Source organism: Falco biarmicus, chromosome 12, assembly GCF_023638135.1.
Source record: "Falco biarmicus isolate bFalBia1 chromosome 12, bFalBia1.pri, whole genome shotgun sequence".
Taxonomy (NCBI): Eukaryota; Metazoa; Chordata; class Aves; order Falconiformes; family Falconidae; genus Falco; species Falco biarmicus.
This window is the reverse complement of record NC_079299.1, coordinates 12,568,080-12,584,774: the sequence shown is the minus strand read 5'-3', so window position 1 is coordinate 12,584,774 and position 16,695 is coordinate 12,568,080. Positions and strand designations below refer to the sequence as shown.

At 36.4% G+C, this 16,695-nt stretch overlaps 1 protein-coding gene across 5 annotated transcripts in view; it reads left to right on the top strand.

Annotated features, from left to right (window-relative positions):
- Nucleotides 1-16,695, top strand: part of SYT14 (synaptotagmin 14) — a 94,108-nt gene that overhangs the window by 59,421 nt on the left and 17,992 nt on the right. For all 5 annotated transcript variants that reach the window (XM_056357698.1, XM_056357697.1, XM_056357696.1 and 2 more), the window contains 2 exons: nt 1,690-1,958; nt 4,174-4,623. In XM_056357698.1, coding sequence (XP_056213673.1) covers nt 1,690-1,958; nt 4,174-4,623 — 719 coding nt within the window. The remainder of the gene's footprint in view (nt 1-1,689; nt 1,959-4,173; nt 4,624-16,695) is intronic.

The following is a 16,695-nucleotide window of genomic DNA, read 5'->3' as shown; positions in this document are numbered from 1 at the left end:
TGAAATAAAGAAGAGTCCTACATTCCCCACACATCTTGGAGGCCTGTATTTATTTGTGCAGTAGATATGCCCCACAATGGGCTGTCAGGTCTCAGTCCTTCAGTTGCCCAGCTTTGGGGACCTGCCGTGCACAGTTGGCTCCCTTCTAGCCAATGTGTCTGGGTTTGCATCCCATGGACAGTGTGCACTGAAGCCACAGTGGTTTGGGCTTACATCATGTCCCAGATGCTATGAAATGTTCCAGCATGCCACAGTCAGTTACAGCCCAGACTTCTAGAGGAAAGGAGAACAAAAGGGACCTTTTGCGAAGACTGTTTGTTTCCCAAGAGAGTGACATCATTGTGTTTTCAGCCTTGTTCCGTAAAGGGTAACTTTGCATACTCGGTGTATGTGATATGTTGAACAACTGGCAGTTACCTCTGAAGCACTTAAAAGGTTGCTGTACTTGGTGAGAATTTAGGACATAGGTAGGGCAATCCTGTATACGAAAATTTGTTTATGAGCTATAATGTATCACCATTGTCATGTGGGAAAGATGATCAGTTTCTTTCTTACATGAATCCAAAATCAAAGCTTATATTGTTCTATATGTTAATACTTTCATTAACTTCCTTGTTTGGTGGATTTTTCTGTGAGTGGAAGTGGGATGTCTGACACCAGAAAACATTGTTGCTTTGAAATTTTTGTCTATAAGTTAATTCTGTGTGTGAGTGGCATTGAAATCTTTCATTAAAACTTCTACAGAAGACGTGAACAAAATGTGATACAGATTTTTACCTGTCCTTGGTATTCCTTTCATTTCAGCTACTGCACACCTTGCCGTCTTTTTCCAGTTCGTCATCTGTGTAATACTGTGTAGTAAAATAGGAGATCAAAAACTGAAATGTAATTATTTTGATTTAACTTTCTACATCAATGCATCAGGTTTATTTTCAGAAGAGATATGTAACCACATTTCTATCTATCTATCTAGTGTGAGAAGCAAAGATGGTCAGCATCAAGTATTCATCCCAAGCACAAGATTGCTCATGATACTTTTCCCACTGTCTTTAGTGACTGGATCTAGTGTCTAACTTCTAGACACCAGATAATGTACCCTTTAGCTATCCTTAAAAACTAATAAAGAGTCTGAGACACTGCTTCACTTGTTAAATTTACCAGTGAGCAGAGTTCACTTGTGTGAAAAGGCACTTGTGTCTGCCTGTATTTGTCTTCAGAGTTTAATAATTTAATATCAGTGAGCAACTGCATGGGAGGTAATCAGAAGTTTGGTATCGTGGCTTTAGGGAGTGCATTTTGTTTCCTTATTTGGTCTACATTCCACCTGCACAGCATCTGGCTTAAGATATCCAATGGTTTTTGCAAGGTAAGCATCCCTGAAATTCCAGCCTAGAATTTTTGTCACATCATATTTGTGCTCTATTTGTTTATATATGGTTTACACAATCCATTGAGACTATATACTTTGCTTTTATCCAAATCTCTTTCATCTGAGAGATCATTCATTTCCATTTTTTAACAAATATTTTTCAGTAGTATTTGTTAAATCTAATTTGAAGTGTAAAGTGAAAAAAGACTTTCATAGCTTTTTAAATACTCAGTCAAGATAATTAGACTTACCATTTTCCACAGAATGATTTCAAAAGTAAATAATCAGAAAGTAAATAAAGAATTTTCACTTATTCTCAGCAAACTGCATTCAGAGGATGAGAAGAACACCTCCGCTAGATGAACTGCAGCCACCTCCATACCAGGATGACAGTGGTTCTCCTCACCTTTCATGTACACCTTCTGAAGTTGGAGACAGTAAATGTGAATTTTCCCAGTGTAGCAACAGTCCGAGATGTTCATATAAGTGCCCAAGTGAGGGAAGCACGGGACACGAAATAGAAAGCTTTCATAACAAAGGATATGAAGAGGATGTACCAAGTGATAGCACAGCGGTCCTTAGTCCAGAGGTAAATGAAAACAGTTAAGTGTTCTGAAGCATCATGCGGTGCAATCTTTTGAGAGCTTTTTTATCTAAAGATCTATACACAGTTACATGAACACTAATATTGCAGCCCATTCATTTAAAAAAAAAAAAAAAAGTTTGTCAGAAAATATTACAATAGGATTTCAGATTGTTCTTTATAGTTATCTGTATGGCATCTTAACTTTCAAACATGCTCCCAGTAAGAGTGAGTTATTTTTAAAACCAGTTAGAAAACTTTATCACACTATAAGGGCTGTATTCAAAATTCTTTTTCTTCCACATAATTTTTCAAGCAACCCAAATAAATAAAAATAATCTGTTAACACTTTTCAAACTGAACAGCCCATGATATAAAACCATCTTTTATGAAAAAAATTATGAAAATTTTTTATGAATTGTTGATGGTAGTATAGAGATTTGGTCCACTTCATTTTCCTTATTTCTGGTATAGCACTGTTTTAGCACAATGATAATTTCCTTAGAGCTTCTATAAGTACATTTACTTTCCACCTGCAAAAGATGCCCATATTTTTCCTTTTAATTACTTCAAAATTTCCAGTCTGTAAATGGGATATAGTGGTGAGTATGTGTATACATGCCAATACATATAAATATAATTAATGGTATAATCTTTACTGTGCTACCCGCAGCATTTCAATTAAAAAAGAAAAAGAAAAAACTAAAACCAAACTGCAAATTATTTTTGTTTGCTGAAAAAGCCCTACCTCCCTGATGAACAAAAAACTGTAATGATATCTATTCATTTTTACTATGAAGAAATCATCTTTTCTGACACATATTTCTTGAAATGTCTTTAACAGCCAGTTACTGCACTGACATCTATGGGTAAGCCTACATTAGTGATGTCACGTGCAGAAGAGGCTCTTCTGGTTGGTACAAATTTGCCTCTTGTCTCTACCTGCAGTTTTGAAGTGCATATTAGGGCTCAGTCCTGATGTGCCAACAGTTGTTTCTGTCTTAGTAGACCTCTTGGTAAGTTGATGTTGCATACCTGGGGTGTTGGTGCAACATCTGGAAGGCACAGCTGCAAGGTTCTTCAGTAGTTAGCTATCTGCATGTACCTGATGATCAACCAGGACCACAATCCGTATGAACTTCACTGTGGTAAAGGCATAGTGTGTACATACGGTGCTCAAACCCTAACAGATTGCAGCAAAACTAATCCGAGTTCTTCCCGTTCTGTGTCACACCAGTCATTAATGTAAGCCTACTCAATAAGAACTGAGAATACTGCCAACTTTTTTTATAGCCACTCAACAACTTGAAGAATGAAGTTTTTGGAGGAATGAATTCCCATAGCTATGTAGCCAGTTTAAAATAAGAACATAATGTTTTTTAATCCAAAAGGCTTTGTTGTGGCATTCATTTACATGAGCAGGCGTATCTTTGATAATATGAAAATACACAGGAAATACATTTGGTTTACATATGGAGTAACTTCTATGAAGAGTAGGTTGACCTGTGCTTGTAAATATTTTGCGTTTCAGTATTACTGTCAAACTAGCTGTTATAACATTATAAGGGATCAATATTTTGTTTAAAATTTGAAGTGACAATAAGTAATCTTAAAATTTTTTCAAGCACAGTTTTAGGACTGATGCTTTTTACAGAAGGTTCAGAAGGTGTGTTCAAAACAGATGCATCTTGCACGGTTCCAGTAATACGTTAATAAAGCCATGACAATTTTTGGCACATTCACAGAACCCTCGTGGGCTGCAACAAGAGCTGCATGTGCAAGTAGGTGTAATAATTCCTGTATTTGCTGGTGTCTCACCGTGCCCTCAGTCACTAGCCAGCTCTTGAAGTACTGTGATACGTTACCTTTAAAATGTGTGTATACTTGCACTGAAATAAGCTAGTTCTATCTCATAACAAAAGTATATACATTTCAATAAGTGGGCACAGAAGAAATCATAAATGCAGCCTAACTTAATCTGAGCTCTGTCTGATTGGCACCTGGCTTTTGGGTGGTATTGGCCAGGTGAAGTCTTTCAATTTCTTCTTGGCTGCTAGTCAGCCATCTCCTCAGGCTTTTGGTGTTTAATTACCTTGTTTATGAAATGAACAAAAAGATCATAGTCTCTTCATATTGCATAGAGAAAGCCATATTATTTCCATGCTAGATTTAATAATAGAATACAATAAATAAATAAAAAATCTTTTTTCTTCTTCTTCAGGATATGTCAGCTCGAGGATCATCTTCACAGCTTCCTAAACCTTTTGATCCTGAGCCAGTAGCTAAATATGGCACGCTGGATGTGACTTTTGACTATGACTCACAGGAACAGAAGCTTTTGGTGACAGTGACAGCTGTCACAGACATTCCCACATACAGCAGGACAGGTGGGAGCTCGTGGCAAGTACACCTAGTTCTTCTCCCTATAAAGAAGCAGAGAGCAAAAACCAGCATCCAGCGGGGACCGTGCCCTGTCTTCACAGAGACATTCAAATTTAATCACGTTGAGTCTGAGATGATTGGGAATTATGCAGTTCGCTTTAGACTGTACAGCGTACGTCGCATGAAAAAAGAGAGGGTTGTGGGAGAAAAGATTTTTTACTTAACAAAATTGAATCTTCAAGGGAAGATGTCAGTGCCAGTGATACTGGAACCTTCTTACAGCCTGTCTGTGAGTATTAAATGAGGCAGAATAAGAATGCAGTGATATATACTGTCCTGAATTTTGTAAGAATACTTTGTCTATTTATAGAGTTATCACATCGACTCGATTTTTTTCAACAGTCATAGCACTGTTTTAGCACAACGATAATTTCCTTAGAGCTTCTGTAAGTACATTTACTTTCCACCTGCAAAAGATGCCCATATTTTTCCTTTTAATTACTTCAAAATTTCCTGTCTGTAAATAGGATATAGTGGTGAGTATGTGTATACATGCCAATACATATAAATACAATTAATGGTATAATCTTTACTGTGCTACCCACAGCATTTCAATTAAAAAAGAAAAAAAAAAAAACAACAAACTGCAAAGGACTTTTGTTTGCTGAAAAAACCTACCTCCCTGATGAACAAAAGTTTTTGTTCCCCCAAATAATTTAACTTCAATGTTTTTAATAAAGCAATGCAACAGTAATTAAGGGTAGACTGAGACATCACTATCAAAAAAACACAGGAGATCACTATACGGGCAGTGATCAGCATCTCCTTTTTCTTTTTTGTAAATACTTAAGTATGCTTTTGTCCACGAGCAAATGTTTGTGATGTGGTCAGGGCTTCCTAGACTAGGAGTGCTTGAATGTTCTTTAGAGCTCCATATGTGCTCAATAATGGATTTTTTGGGGAAAGAGAAGGTGATTTAGCAGGAGCATCTTTATTTGACATTGTATGTATTTAAGTATGTATGTAAACACATTTTTTTGTGGGGTTTTTTTTTTTTTCACTGTTGATAAAAGAGAAGGGAAAGAAAATGCAGTTAATTTGTTTTACATTTTCAAAAAAGTTTGGATCAGTTAAAATGGTATTTCTGTTGAACATGAATATTACAAAAAATAATCAAAATAAAATGCCATTGTATTTAACGACTAAAAATATATTAACTAGAATTAGTAAAAGCTGAGACTAAAACTTTGATCTAATGGAGGTTCAACTGACAGCAGAAGAGCTTTTTTATGATTCCTTGAGAAGTACCAATCAGTCTGTTCCAAGGGTGAAGTGTTCCTCCTGCCTAGTGTGAATTTTCCTAATGCAGTTTGCTAGTTTCACAGCTAGGAAAAAAGCACCCCTTGAAACAAAACATTGAGTATTCTAAATGTACTTGCTAAATTTGTGTGTGTGTGTGTGTTCAATAGCTTCTTGTATAAAACTTACCAAAGTCAGTCAAAGAGGCCAGTGAGTGGGCCAGGCTTTTGGCTGATTGGTATATCCCATATGTGCATTGGTTATTCTTCTGTGTTACTTTCTTGAGCTTTTGTGGCAGAGAGAGTAAAAACACATTCCAGAAGACATCAAAGAATATCAGACTGTTGTTTATTATTTTATATATCATATTTATATGTATGATTTTATATTTTTATATGTTATTTTATATTTATTTATGCCATTTCTGCATTTTTCTCCCTGCATTTTTTGGGGGAAGGGACAAGAATAAGGAATATTGGTTAGAGGTGAAAGGCTCTTCCAGAGTTTGTTGCTGTGATGGAGTTTAGGCAGATTATCTTAGCCCTACCTGTTGCTGGAAAGGAACCTTCATAATCTTGATAGATTGAATGAGGATCTATGCTTTTTGGAACTATGCAAATCAATTTTTAAACCTTTGGAAATTATTCATATCTGAGTTTATAGGGTTTTTTTTATTATTATTTATAGCCTATAGCATATTTTTTTCAGTAAGCAGATTTATTACAGGATTTAACATGCAGTTATTTTGCAAGAGCGTTAACGTTTATTTTTTTTTTATGATGTATGACTGGAAGGGGGGGGGGGGTGCATCCTAGGCCACTTGAGGTCAAGCCCTTGTTAAGTCAAACATCCTGATCAAAAATTTGTGAATTTTCATCTCATAACTTCAGGTTGTTTAGTTTCCAACCTGAATTTCTTCATGGTCAATTTATTACCATTTGTTCTTATGCCAGCATGGTCCTTGAGCTTAATTAGTTCTTACCCTTCTCAGGTGTTTGCCTCTGAGTCTATTTATACACATTGCTTGTACTCCTGAACTGTCCTTTTGCTAGAACAAACCAACAGCAATCTTTACATCCAACTAATCATAAGTGCCAGGCAGGAGTTATTTAACAGGAGAAGGTAAGTGTTGTTTCAATTTGGAGAGATCCAGTCGTTCAGAGATATTTACCATTATAAAATCCATGATGAGGTACACGTAAATTCTGAGTTAAATCTGCCTTTTTTGGTTGCAGAGTGTTTTGTTGATGAGAAGTGTTTATATTTGACAGCTGTTTTACAAAGATATTTCTTGGACACAAGACAGTTGTCCTATTTTTTCCAGTGCTTCTTGTTATATGGATTTTATATATGAAATATACCTTCTGTCACTAAAACTTCCTAATCCATTGAAACATCTATGCTAATCTCTTCTGCAGAAACACATTTTGCTTCTGTCTGTGCCTGATATTATATTAAGGTATTTTATTAGCTAATCATCTGCCTTCTGATTGTGTAAGAACAGTTTGTATCCTGTGAAGTTTAGTATTTTTTCAGTTAACACCTTAAAGCTATGCACAAGGGGATCTGGTAGATGAGCAAGTTCAGTGCCTTTCAGACGTCGTGGCAGGCTCACAAGTGGGGTCTGCAGCTCTCTGGTTATTGTCAAAATGTGGACAAGTGCATGTTGTAGTGAGGACGTGATACTAATATATTCTTTAAATAGGTTTCAAAGCTACATATGGCTTCAAGTTTACAAACATATCAGAAACTGTCCTTCTCACCCAAGATTTCACCCTGTTCCTCACCTTCCTACATTGCACATAGTTTCTTGCATTAGCGGTTATTATCCCCAGTGCTATTGCTGTGTAACAGTGCTGTACTGCTGCAATTCTCCCATGTAACTGGGAGTTCCTGCTCAGCCCCCTTATTTATCACACACTTGCTTCCAAGTTCAGCGTGTGTTTGAGTGAGGAGGAAGCAACAGAACTAATATGGGCTAGCCAGAATGCAGTCGCCGCTGTCATCTGCGACTGTGTCCCTTTCAGATTTGAGAGAAATCGGCCATTGTATCAAAAGTTAATAGCAGGGGTTGTATGTTGTGGTTTTGTCTGAGTATAGTTTCCTTACGAAGATCTTTGTTGATGCTTTTAGAGAAATTTTTCTTCTAGTGCACTGGTAGATGAATTTTTTTCACCCATCTTGGAGTTTAGAATCTCTTGGGATGTTGTTTATTTTTCTTCAGGAAATCCCTGTGGACCTGTTTTTAGTTGCTTTTCATTCTTCTCACCCGAAGAAATTTTCCTGACGGTGAACAACAGCCTCCAGTATGATGTGATTATAAAAACATATAAGCAGTTTATTGAGTGAAATCTGTTTGGAAAAGATCAAAGAAACAAGTGTAACCCTCTTCACCATCCCATAGGTTGCTTTTGGTATAGAGTAACAACAAAGATGATGTTTTTTCTCTTTTGATTAGTTTTGGAAGTACAGTTTGGATGACCAAAACACACCTCTTCTTGCTAAGCAAATCTAGTAATCATTCATTATGTATTGTCAATAACATGAAGTTTAGTGTGGAGACTTAAATTTATATTTATTTCTTTCTATAACATTCTCCACTTCTAACATATTGAACTCCCACATATGATCCCTGTAACAAAGAATGGATGGTGTAGGCAATCATACGTACCTAAAGGATTATTTTACTTTACTATAAATATCCAGAGTGTCAGAGAATTATTTTAATTAGAATTTTTTGGAGTGAAGGCATTTATGCATGCAACGTGTAAAAATGCTCACTTTTGCACGCACAGGTGTGTACTCTCTCCAATTTGAGGACAATGGTTCATCATCTAGTGTACGTTGGTTTATGCATTGTGCTTAAGGCATTTGTTCTATGTTGCCCTTTATGTGTGGCATATCTTCAGTATTCTTTGTAATGGATGTTTATCAGTTTATAAACTTCTCAGAGACAAAGCTTTCGGAGTGGCATTTCTTTCTTGGGAATTCTTGTTCGTTATAGAGTCAAGCTGTGGATTTTGTGCAAATTCTTATACTTTAGACCTATTGATGATTTCACTACTGTGTTCTTACGGCATGGTCTATTCAGGATTGTATTTTGAAGGCTAAATACTAAAATTCAGATGTATAAACAAATCTTTACTAAATACCAGTATGATACTTTAAAACTGCTAACAAAAAAATGACTAAGACTTGTCTAGGAAAAAAAAAAAAGACTGAAAAGATTTTGTTCGTAGTATTTTAACTAGAATTCTACCTAAAAGGATCAGTTCCTATGTGATGGTGCATAAATGCTTTCAGTTAGCTTGTAAAAATTATGTCCATCAAAGTGAGGGGCAATTATGTTTAAACAGTGAGCGTGTTCTTATCTTGGGAATAGCTTGCTGCATTCATTTGAGTTAGTGGTGTAAAATATGAAAGATCACAATTAATCCTTTGACACAGTAGGAAAGACGACTCCTGCAATTTCTTTGAAGAAAATTATTAGGTGATTGGAAAATGGTGATCATGTTACTGAGGCTGCATGAGAACTTGACAGGACTTGGCAAGTGAAGCAGTCTCCCCGTGTTTGGCTGGTTGTGCAGCATTTCATGGTAGTGTTGGCCAGTGGCAGCCGACGGCTTCTCAGTGCCACGGCTGCCTCAGCTGGTGTGCCCTTGTGTGGTGTCCATGAGCGCCGTGCCTGGCAGCTGAGAAGTACTAAGCCGTGGTGTGCTCTGTTCGGGGCTGGGTCAGCATCGCGGGGGAAGCAGAGGCAGCTGTGGGTACTGTGCCCTGAAGCCAGTGGTGTCTGCTCTGTTCTGACAGATGCAAGTCTCAAGAACTCAAACAGAATCAGACTAGATGATAAGGAGCTCCTACTAGATAAGTTCAGTCATCACAGTTAAAAATTAATTGGCTTTCCAAATCTGTGAGTGCTATTTCCCCCTGATTTTTTTGTTGTATAAGTATGTCTAGTCATTCATGGCAAATTTTGGCATATAATTTATCTGTTCATCCAAGAAACACTGGACTAGGCATTGGGACTGTTTCAGTCCCATATAGAATAACCTCGATACTTTGTAGAACACTTCTAGTATGTTTTCAAGGTTTTTATTTATTATTTTTTTCCAGGATTACAGCTTGCCTCAGGTGACCACAGCCATTCTCTCATCTCAGGAGCCAAATGGTTGACCAGTTTCAACATGTGCCACTTGTTTTTGGTAATCAATTTCTGTCATGCAGGGTGATAGGGTTTTTTCTGTCACAGATCGAACAAGCCCCTTGAGTGAGCTATCCAGAAATGCTGAAATGTTTCCTGAACCTGTACAGACATTCACATCCAGTTGTTTGAATGAATCCCGAGTAAGAGGCAATAGTCCTTGCAAGTTGCTTTAAACTCTGTAACTAAATTCAGTACTTCATCCCTTTCATGACTCACTTGCTATCTCCACTGTGATCAAGAGAAGGATCTTTGTCATGAGGATGTTCTGCCTTACACCATCATAGGTGTGTGCCGTATTGCTGTTGTTTATCCATTGACAAGCAGGTCCCAGGGCAGGTCAGGAAGCTTTCCACAAAGCAACAGTTCTGGGTCTGTCATTCTGCCATGTCTAGGCTAGCCAGGGTTGTGGTTCCTGTTCTGTCAGTAATTAAGAGTATAAAGCTTTCTGATGAAAAAAACTAATTCTCTGAAAACTAGCTTCTGACTTATTATGAGGTTCTGAGAGCCCTTAGTTGAATGTTGTACATCCACCACTTCTCAATTAATTTGCATTTCTAGCTTACTGGACATTTTAGTAAGATACAAGAATAATTTGATTCCAGTTGCTGCTGACAGTCATGGATAACAGAGCTAAAAAAAAAATGCTATCAGTGGTACTCACATACCATTTCTGGGATATGCTGACCCATATGGACAGTCAGAGCATTTTGAGTGTACGTGTCGCTGCCATGGCAGAGTTAACAAAGTCCACCTGGCCTTCAAGTTTTTAGGCGTTTAAAAAAAAATGCCAGCATAACACCAGGGCTTTCTTCATCACATTAGCAAAACCAGAACTTGAATTTAACATTAACTTTCAACTACCTTGCTGATGTCCAGATGAGAGGCAAGTTCTTAGTTTTGTAACTAGATCTATCACCATGACCCTGACTGTAAGATACTGGGAGAATTCTTTGAAGTCAGCAATGTAAAGAATTTAATCTATTTGATAAAATCATCAGTTGGTCATGTAGCCAGCATAAAGATTGTTTTTTGTCTCTCCATATATCTGTGCGCTGAGTAAAATAACAATGAAAGCCTGATATCTTTTGCCTTTACTCAGTGAGTTGCTTGAAAGAAGTTATTTACTCAGTTTGATCCCCTCAGTCTTTGATATTTGGGTCAGCAAATAATGGAAACTATGTTTCAGACGTGATATTACTATTTTGAGTGTATGATGATGTTTTCCAGTTTCTAAAATGCCCCTAGTCAAATGACAGGCTGTGAATGACTGTTCTAGATTAAATCAAAGTAATCCTTCTGAGCAATACTCTTATTTTCTCAGAAGGCTAGTCCATCAGTGACAAATGTGTTGTCTAGAATTGTATGTCTAGTTGTGATAATCTTTAAAAAAATAAACTGGAAAAAGCTCATCGATACAAAAAGCTACAGAGTGAGAATTCCATCAGGATGAATGAATGAATCGGGAATTTTATCTGAGAATCTGTGAGGTTCTCAGACTGTCATTCTCTGTGGCATAAATATGATCTCCCAACCTGGACTGCAATTTCGAAGATCAGTAAAGAAAATAATTACACTGTGAAAACATACTGTAAATTTCCCAGAAGTGGCTTTATAGGGGTTATAAGTAAAGATTATCAAGGTTGTCACTAGCATGAAATTTCCACTACCAGCTGCTGCTGTTTCAGTGGTGATAATATTCTTTAACTTAGAAACTTAAATGTTTTTCCTTTAGATGTACTGATTTTCCCAACTATTTTAATTTATTATAATTTGAATTCTTTCTTGTTTGCATACACACAAATATCTTCTCACTTTTTCTACTGCCTTTCATGGAAACAAGAAAAAGGAAAAACATAGAAACAGTTCTGTTTGCAGGTTTGAGCACCCTTCAGCAAAAGCATGTGCACTGTTCTCCTCCAATTTATTTCCTGTGGGGGAAATCCTAATCAGAGACATTACACAAACAGATGAAGTTACCAAGTCTGCAAATTTATAACTTGCATGTTTGTGGAACTTCTGAGTTTAGTTTTTGGTTTGCTTACTTAGGTGATTCTTCTTCTCCTGGGCTTTGCGGTGTAACATAAAATGTTCCTCTTTAGCATTCTTCATTTCAGACTTGAGGATCTCCAGGTAATCACTAATTTTGCATATTCAAGCAGCCTGTATTTGTTATCAGATAAGCATTTCTGTTCATAGGGTGTGTTTAGCAAGGGATCCTTTCAGTCTTGGTGAGTTACCCTCTTGTCAGGCTTTATCCTCATATTGTCTGACCTTGAGCTGCACCTTTCACAGCTCCTGTCTTTCTCTTGGGCTTAATCAGCTGTCAGCTGCCCCAGGAGAATCCATCTTATCTCTACCTCTTGCCCTTTTTTGGGGTGTGTATGATAGCTCTAAGAACTGAACCAGATCCTTTCCAACTGCAAACACCTGGTGATCCTCTGATTGTGAGATAAAACATGAGCTGAACAAATCAAAAGGGGTACCACTAACAGATTAAATTAGAGCTGGGTGAACTGTTAATGGCAGATAGCTCAACTGACAAGTGCGTTATAAACCTACCTTTAATATTAAGGATTTGTTCATTGTAAAAAATAATTGCATAAATGTTTATGCAATCAAATACTAGTCTGTAGATTGACTACTCATAAACTATGCTTACTGTTTGATCACTGAACCTTTTTCTCTTTTCCCAGTTTGAAAGACTGTAATCAAGAGAGAAAAGAGAAAAAAAATTATTTGCTATGCATCTCCCCAGCGAGCACAGAGTAACTCCATCTGGACAGAGCATTGTCATTTAAAGAAGTCTGTGGTCTTGGAAGCTGTCCCACAGTAACATCTCCATGGTCTTACAAGTTTGACAGGGAGTAGAGAGAGGGGGAGGTGTGAGTGAGTCTGGGTAGGAGCTGTTAGCAATAGCTTCATCAGGAGTGCAGGTAAAATGTCTGCATTTTGTGTCAGCTGTTCTTAACTAAATTGCTAGCACAAACATCTAGCAGCTTTTAGTACCCGAGTGTTTCTTTATGCTACATGTCTTACCTCAGAAAACAGGATTCAATAATAGGCTCTTGCTCGCCTCCTTGCCCATGACTCTATAAAAAGCTGGTAGACTTTTGCAATGTAAAAACAGCGCTTTTGTAGATGCTGTAAATTCCATTGTACAGTCATTTCCAATTGCCTCCGCTGCTGCTCGGGTGTGCTGTGCAAATTTCAAGCCCATTAAGTCTATGGATCAACTAGGTGACCTTTCATAATCTGGCAAGGAAGCCAAAGGTGTAATTTAAATGCAGCAAACAGAAGTTAAAGAAAACTTAAAATGTTTCCCTTCCAGTAGAGAATTAATGTTTTGTTCTGCAGAGCTGATAATTTAAAAACCCTTTAAACAAAAAGTATTAATAGAAAATTCTCATGAAATAGGAAAAGCAACACAGAAATCTCACTGGGAACTTCTTCAAAGTCTTTCAAAAGAGTGGAATGTAGTTTTGTCATCGTTAAGAATATATACATTTTATTTTGTTATTTTCATGTTATGACTAAATTACGGTATCATAAAGTTTGAAAACAGACCTTATTTTAATAATGCTGTATTTTTCTTATTAGAAAACCCACAAAGGTTTTAATTTTTATTAAGATTAATTTTAAATTACTTTAAAATTGGTATTTGTGTAGTATTGTCACATCTAAGGAGGTTTTGTAGCACTGTATGTTATAGTATCTATGGTAAATTAAAGCTGTGCGTAGAATTTTTAAGGATTTAGTCCTTTGACTGTAGTGAATGAAAAAAATATTATTTTTCATACTATTTCCATTTTCCAGTGTTTCATCCATGAGAAAATGATGTGCTTTGTAAAATTCGGCATCCAGAAGGTTTTTTTTTTTCTCTTGAGGGTAAAAAACAAGGTAGTACAAAAGCTTTTGATTAGAAATGTGAATTTTATCACTTCAGATAATCTGATTTTCAACTACATTAATAGTAGTTTAATAATCAAAACAATTCCGTATTTGATGTGAATTCTACCACTGTTGACTGTATTTATTTGCTAATGATTTCTAAATTGGAATTTGTGAATAGGAAGTACTGGTAATTTTTGAAGCATGTCATTCTACCCAAAGTAAATACTTTTTGTTTCCTAAAATCAAGTTGCATCATGGAAATATTATTGAAATATTTACTTCCATGTGTGTGATTTAAGTTGACTTAGATATTAATACTGTAAAGTGTGAAGTACATGAATAAAAATGCACATTATACTTAATTGGAATGTTCTTCAAGGAAGCTATTAAGCAAAACCCCCAAATAATTACCTGTCATAAATAATGATGCGTTCCTAAACTTGAATCCTTGTGAGATGCCTAAAACTGTATGTTTCAATGTTTGCAAATTCAGTTTATAAGTTTAAAGAAAAATACTGAAAACCGTATGTTCTCTTCATTTTACTATACAGGACAGCCAGCTACAAATAGGAGTTGGAATTTCCTCTCTAACATGTAAAGATAGGTAGCTTTGTGTGATTTCAAAAGTAATGGTTTTCTTAAAAAAAAAAATCAAACAACTCCTCTCCCAAAACAACCAAAAAACCAAACACCAAACAAACCCCCCCTAGAACATCCAGACTGACAATACTTAAAATCAAGGTGTTTTTTTTAAATTGACAGAGCTTTAAAATGACAGTAGTATGCAGTACTAGAAAGAAACCTTTTTAAAAAGCAAATAAAAAGACCTTTTTTGGCACTTGCTTCTTCATTTAATTCTTATTTTGCAACCTCTTTGCTAAATTTTTTTATTATTATTTCTAATCTTAGTAATAAGAATCTTATTATTCCAAACAATGCTGTTTTGAGCATCATTTAACACTTCAGTTCTACCTTCAGAAACAAAAAGTTGATGCTTCTTGCAGGTATTAGTATACAGAAAGTGTATCAGTGGTTTAGTTTAAGGAACTGTTTTGTTACGAATATCATATTTTTGAGGGCTTCTTTTTCTTAAGCATATTGATCCTCAGTTCTTCCGTGAATTAGGGGAAACAGAAGCAGGAGTGATAAGGAACTGAGGCAAACACCTCTGCAAAAGCCTCTATAGCATGTAAGTGGGATTTAGATGCCAGAATTCAAAATTATAAAGCTCCATTCTTTGACATTCATAATTATTTTACATTTCTCTGTTTTCAGGGCTGAGTTCTTCAGGTGGTTTAAGTTCTCTTTCCCAGGAATGGTCTTAATGTTTTTTTTCAAAAATATTTTAGTCTTGAAACATGGTTTTATAAAGTATCTAGTGCTTAAGCCACAAATTAAGGATGTGGAGCCTCTGGGTTGGGTTGTTTCTGCCTCTCTGGCTTCTCTGAGCAGAAGCAGGGCTCTGGAGATGGGCTCCAGGCTAAGAGCTGGGCTGGAGCCTGTTTGGTGCCTGGGTGCCCTCTTCACCTCAACAAGCTTTTGCATCAAAGTGGAACAGTGGCTTCAGGGCTCAGCGTTGGGCTGGTGGTTAAGACAGATGAGTACTTTTATTTAAAATGTTGGAGACCTGGATTCAGTTCCCTCTTTTGCCTACTAGGATTCAAATTTCCTTTCCTAACCTCTCAGTTGTATTGATGCAGAAGAAATGTGCAAAAAAGTTCTTTAAGAGATTAGTGGTATAACATTAACATTTAAAATTTCAGAGAGACATTTTGACAAGTAACATGCTGTGAATCAGATTTTTGTTGCTGAAGGATTGTCAGCAAGGTTTCATCTTTCCTGTGTATATTTTGAAAAGCCAAGAGAATCAGATGTTCTTGTTCCGTAAGCTTGTGGAGGCATGATTTTAACCTGTGCATTGAGGAAAATGAGCTTTAACTGCCCTCAGCATGGCCGTGTTGTTCCCTGTGATTAACTCCTTTTGGCTTAAGAGTAGAATTTATAAGCAGAACTTCACAGTGTATGAAAATAACAGTAGGAGATGAATATGTAAGTAAAAAATATCCTGTTTCCATGGAATTATGGTGCAAGAAGACAAATAAATACATTTAACATTGTTGCAAACTGAGGATTCTCTAAGAGGGCAGAGAAAAAGATTTTTAAAGTACTTAGGGGTTCAGGTCTGACGTCATGCACTGTGTGTGTTCACTTCCATTGGCACTAGGGAAAAAAGTGTGTTCGTTTTTTTTTTTGATTGCATATGAAATACAAATGCTGCTTAACAGGAATGTTTCTGTTATATATTTATTAAAAAGTGAGGTTTCTTCCCTAGATAATATATGCAAAGTAGGCATCAAGGACAATAGTTTGGAGAATTAGTAATTAAGTTTTTTGTAGACTATAGCACATGACTCTTATAATCCAGTGAAAAGCAGCAAGTGGTAACCAAATAAAGTCCACCTAACTTTGTAATAAAGTACCGTCCTGTGTTGTATATGGGAAAGATTTTGGTCCTTTGCACAAAGCTCTGTGTTAGAAAATTGAAAAGCTGGTGCAGCGACAGATCTTTGAACAAAATATTTGGAATAGACTTTACCTACTGGGTTTTTTTGCTTGTGTTTACTGTTAATGATATATTTTTTGTTATGGCTAAATTGACAAAAATAGGTTAGAGATTTAGTGTTAATATCCTGGAGTCAACCTCAAGAGACAGCTCCTTGCACTGTGGTCGCATCATCAATACCTTGACAGTTCATCTGAGTTCTTAAAAATCTGCATTTAAGATTTTACAGCAGTTCTTACTAGGCTATTCTGGTGCTTCACTGACCTTTAAAGGCTTTTGCTATTATGGAATCTTAGTACTTTTCCCCCTGCTTATTAAAATACACAGTGTTTATAGAGGAAGAGAGGGAAGAGTTACAAAAATAAACTTACGTAGACAGATTGTTTCAAACAAATAGTAAC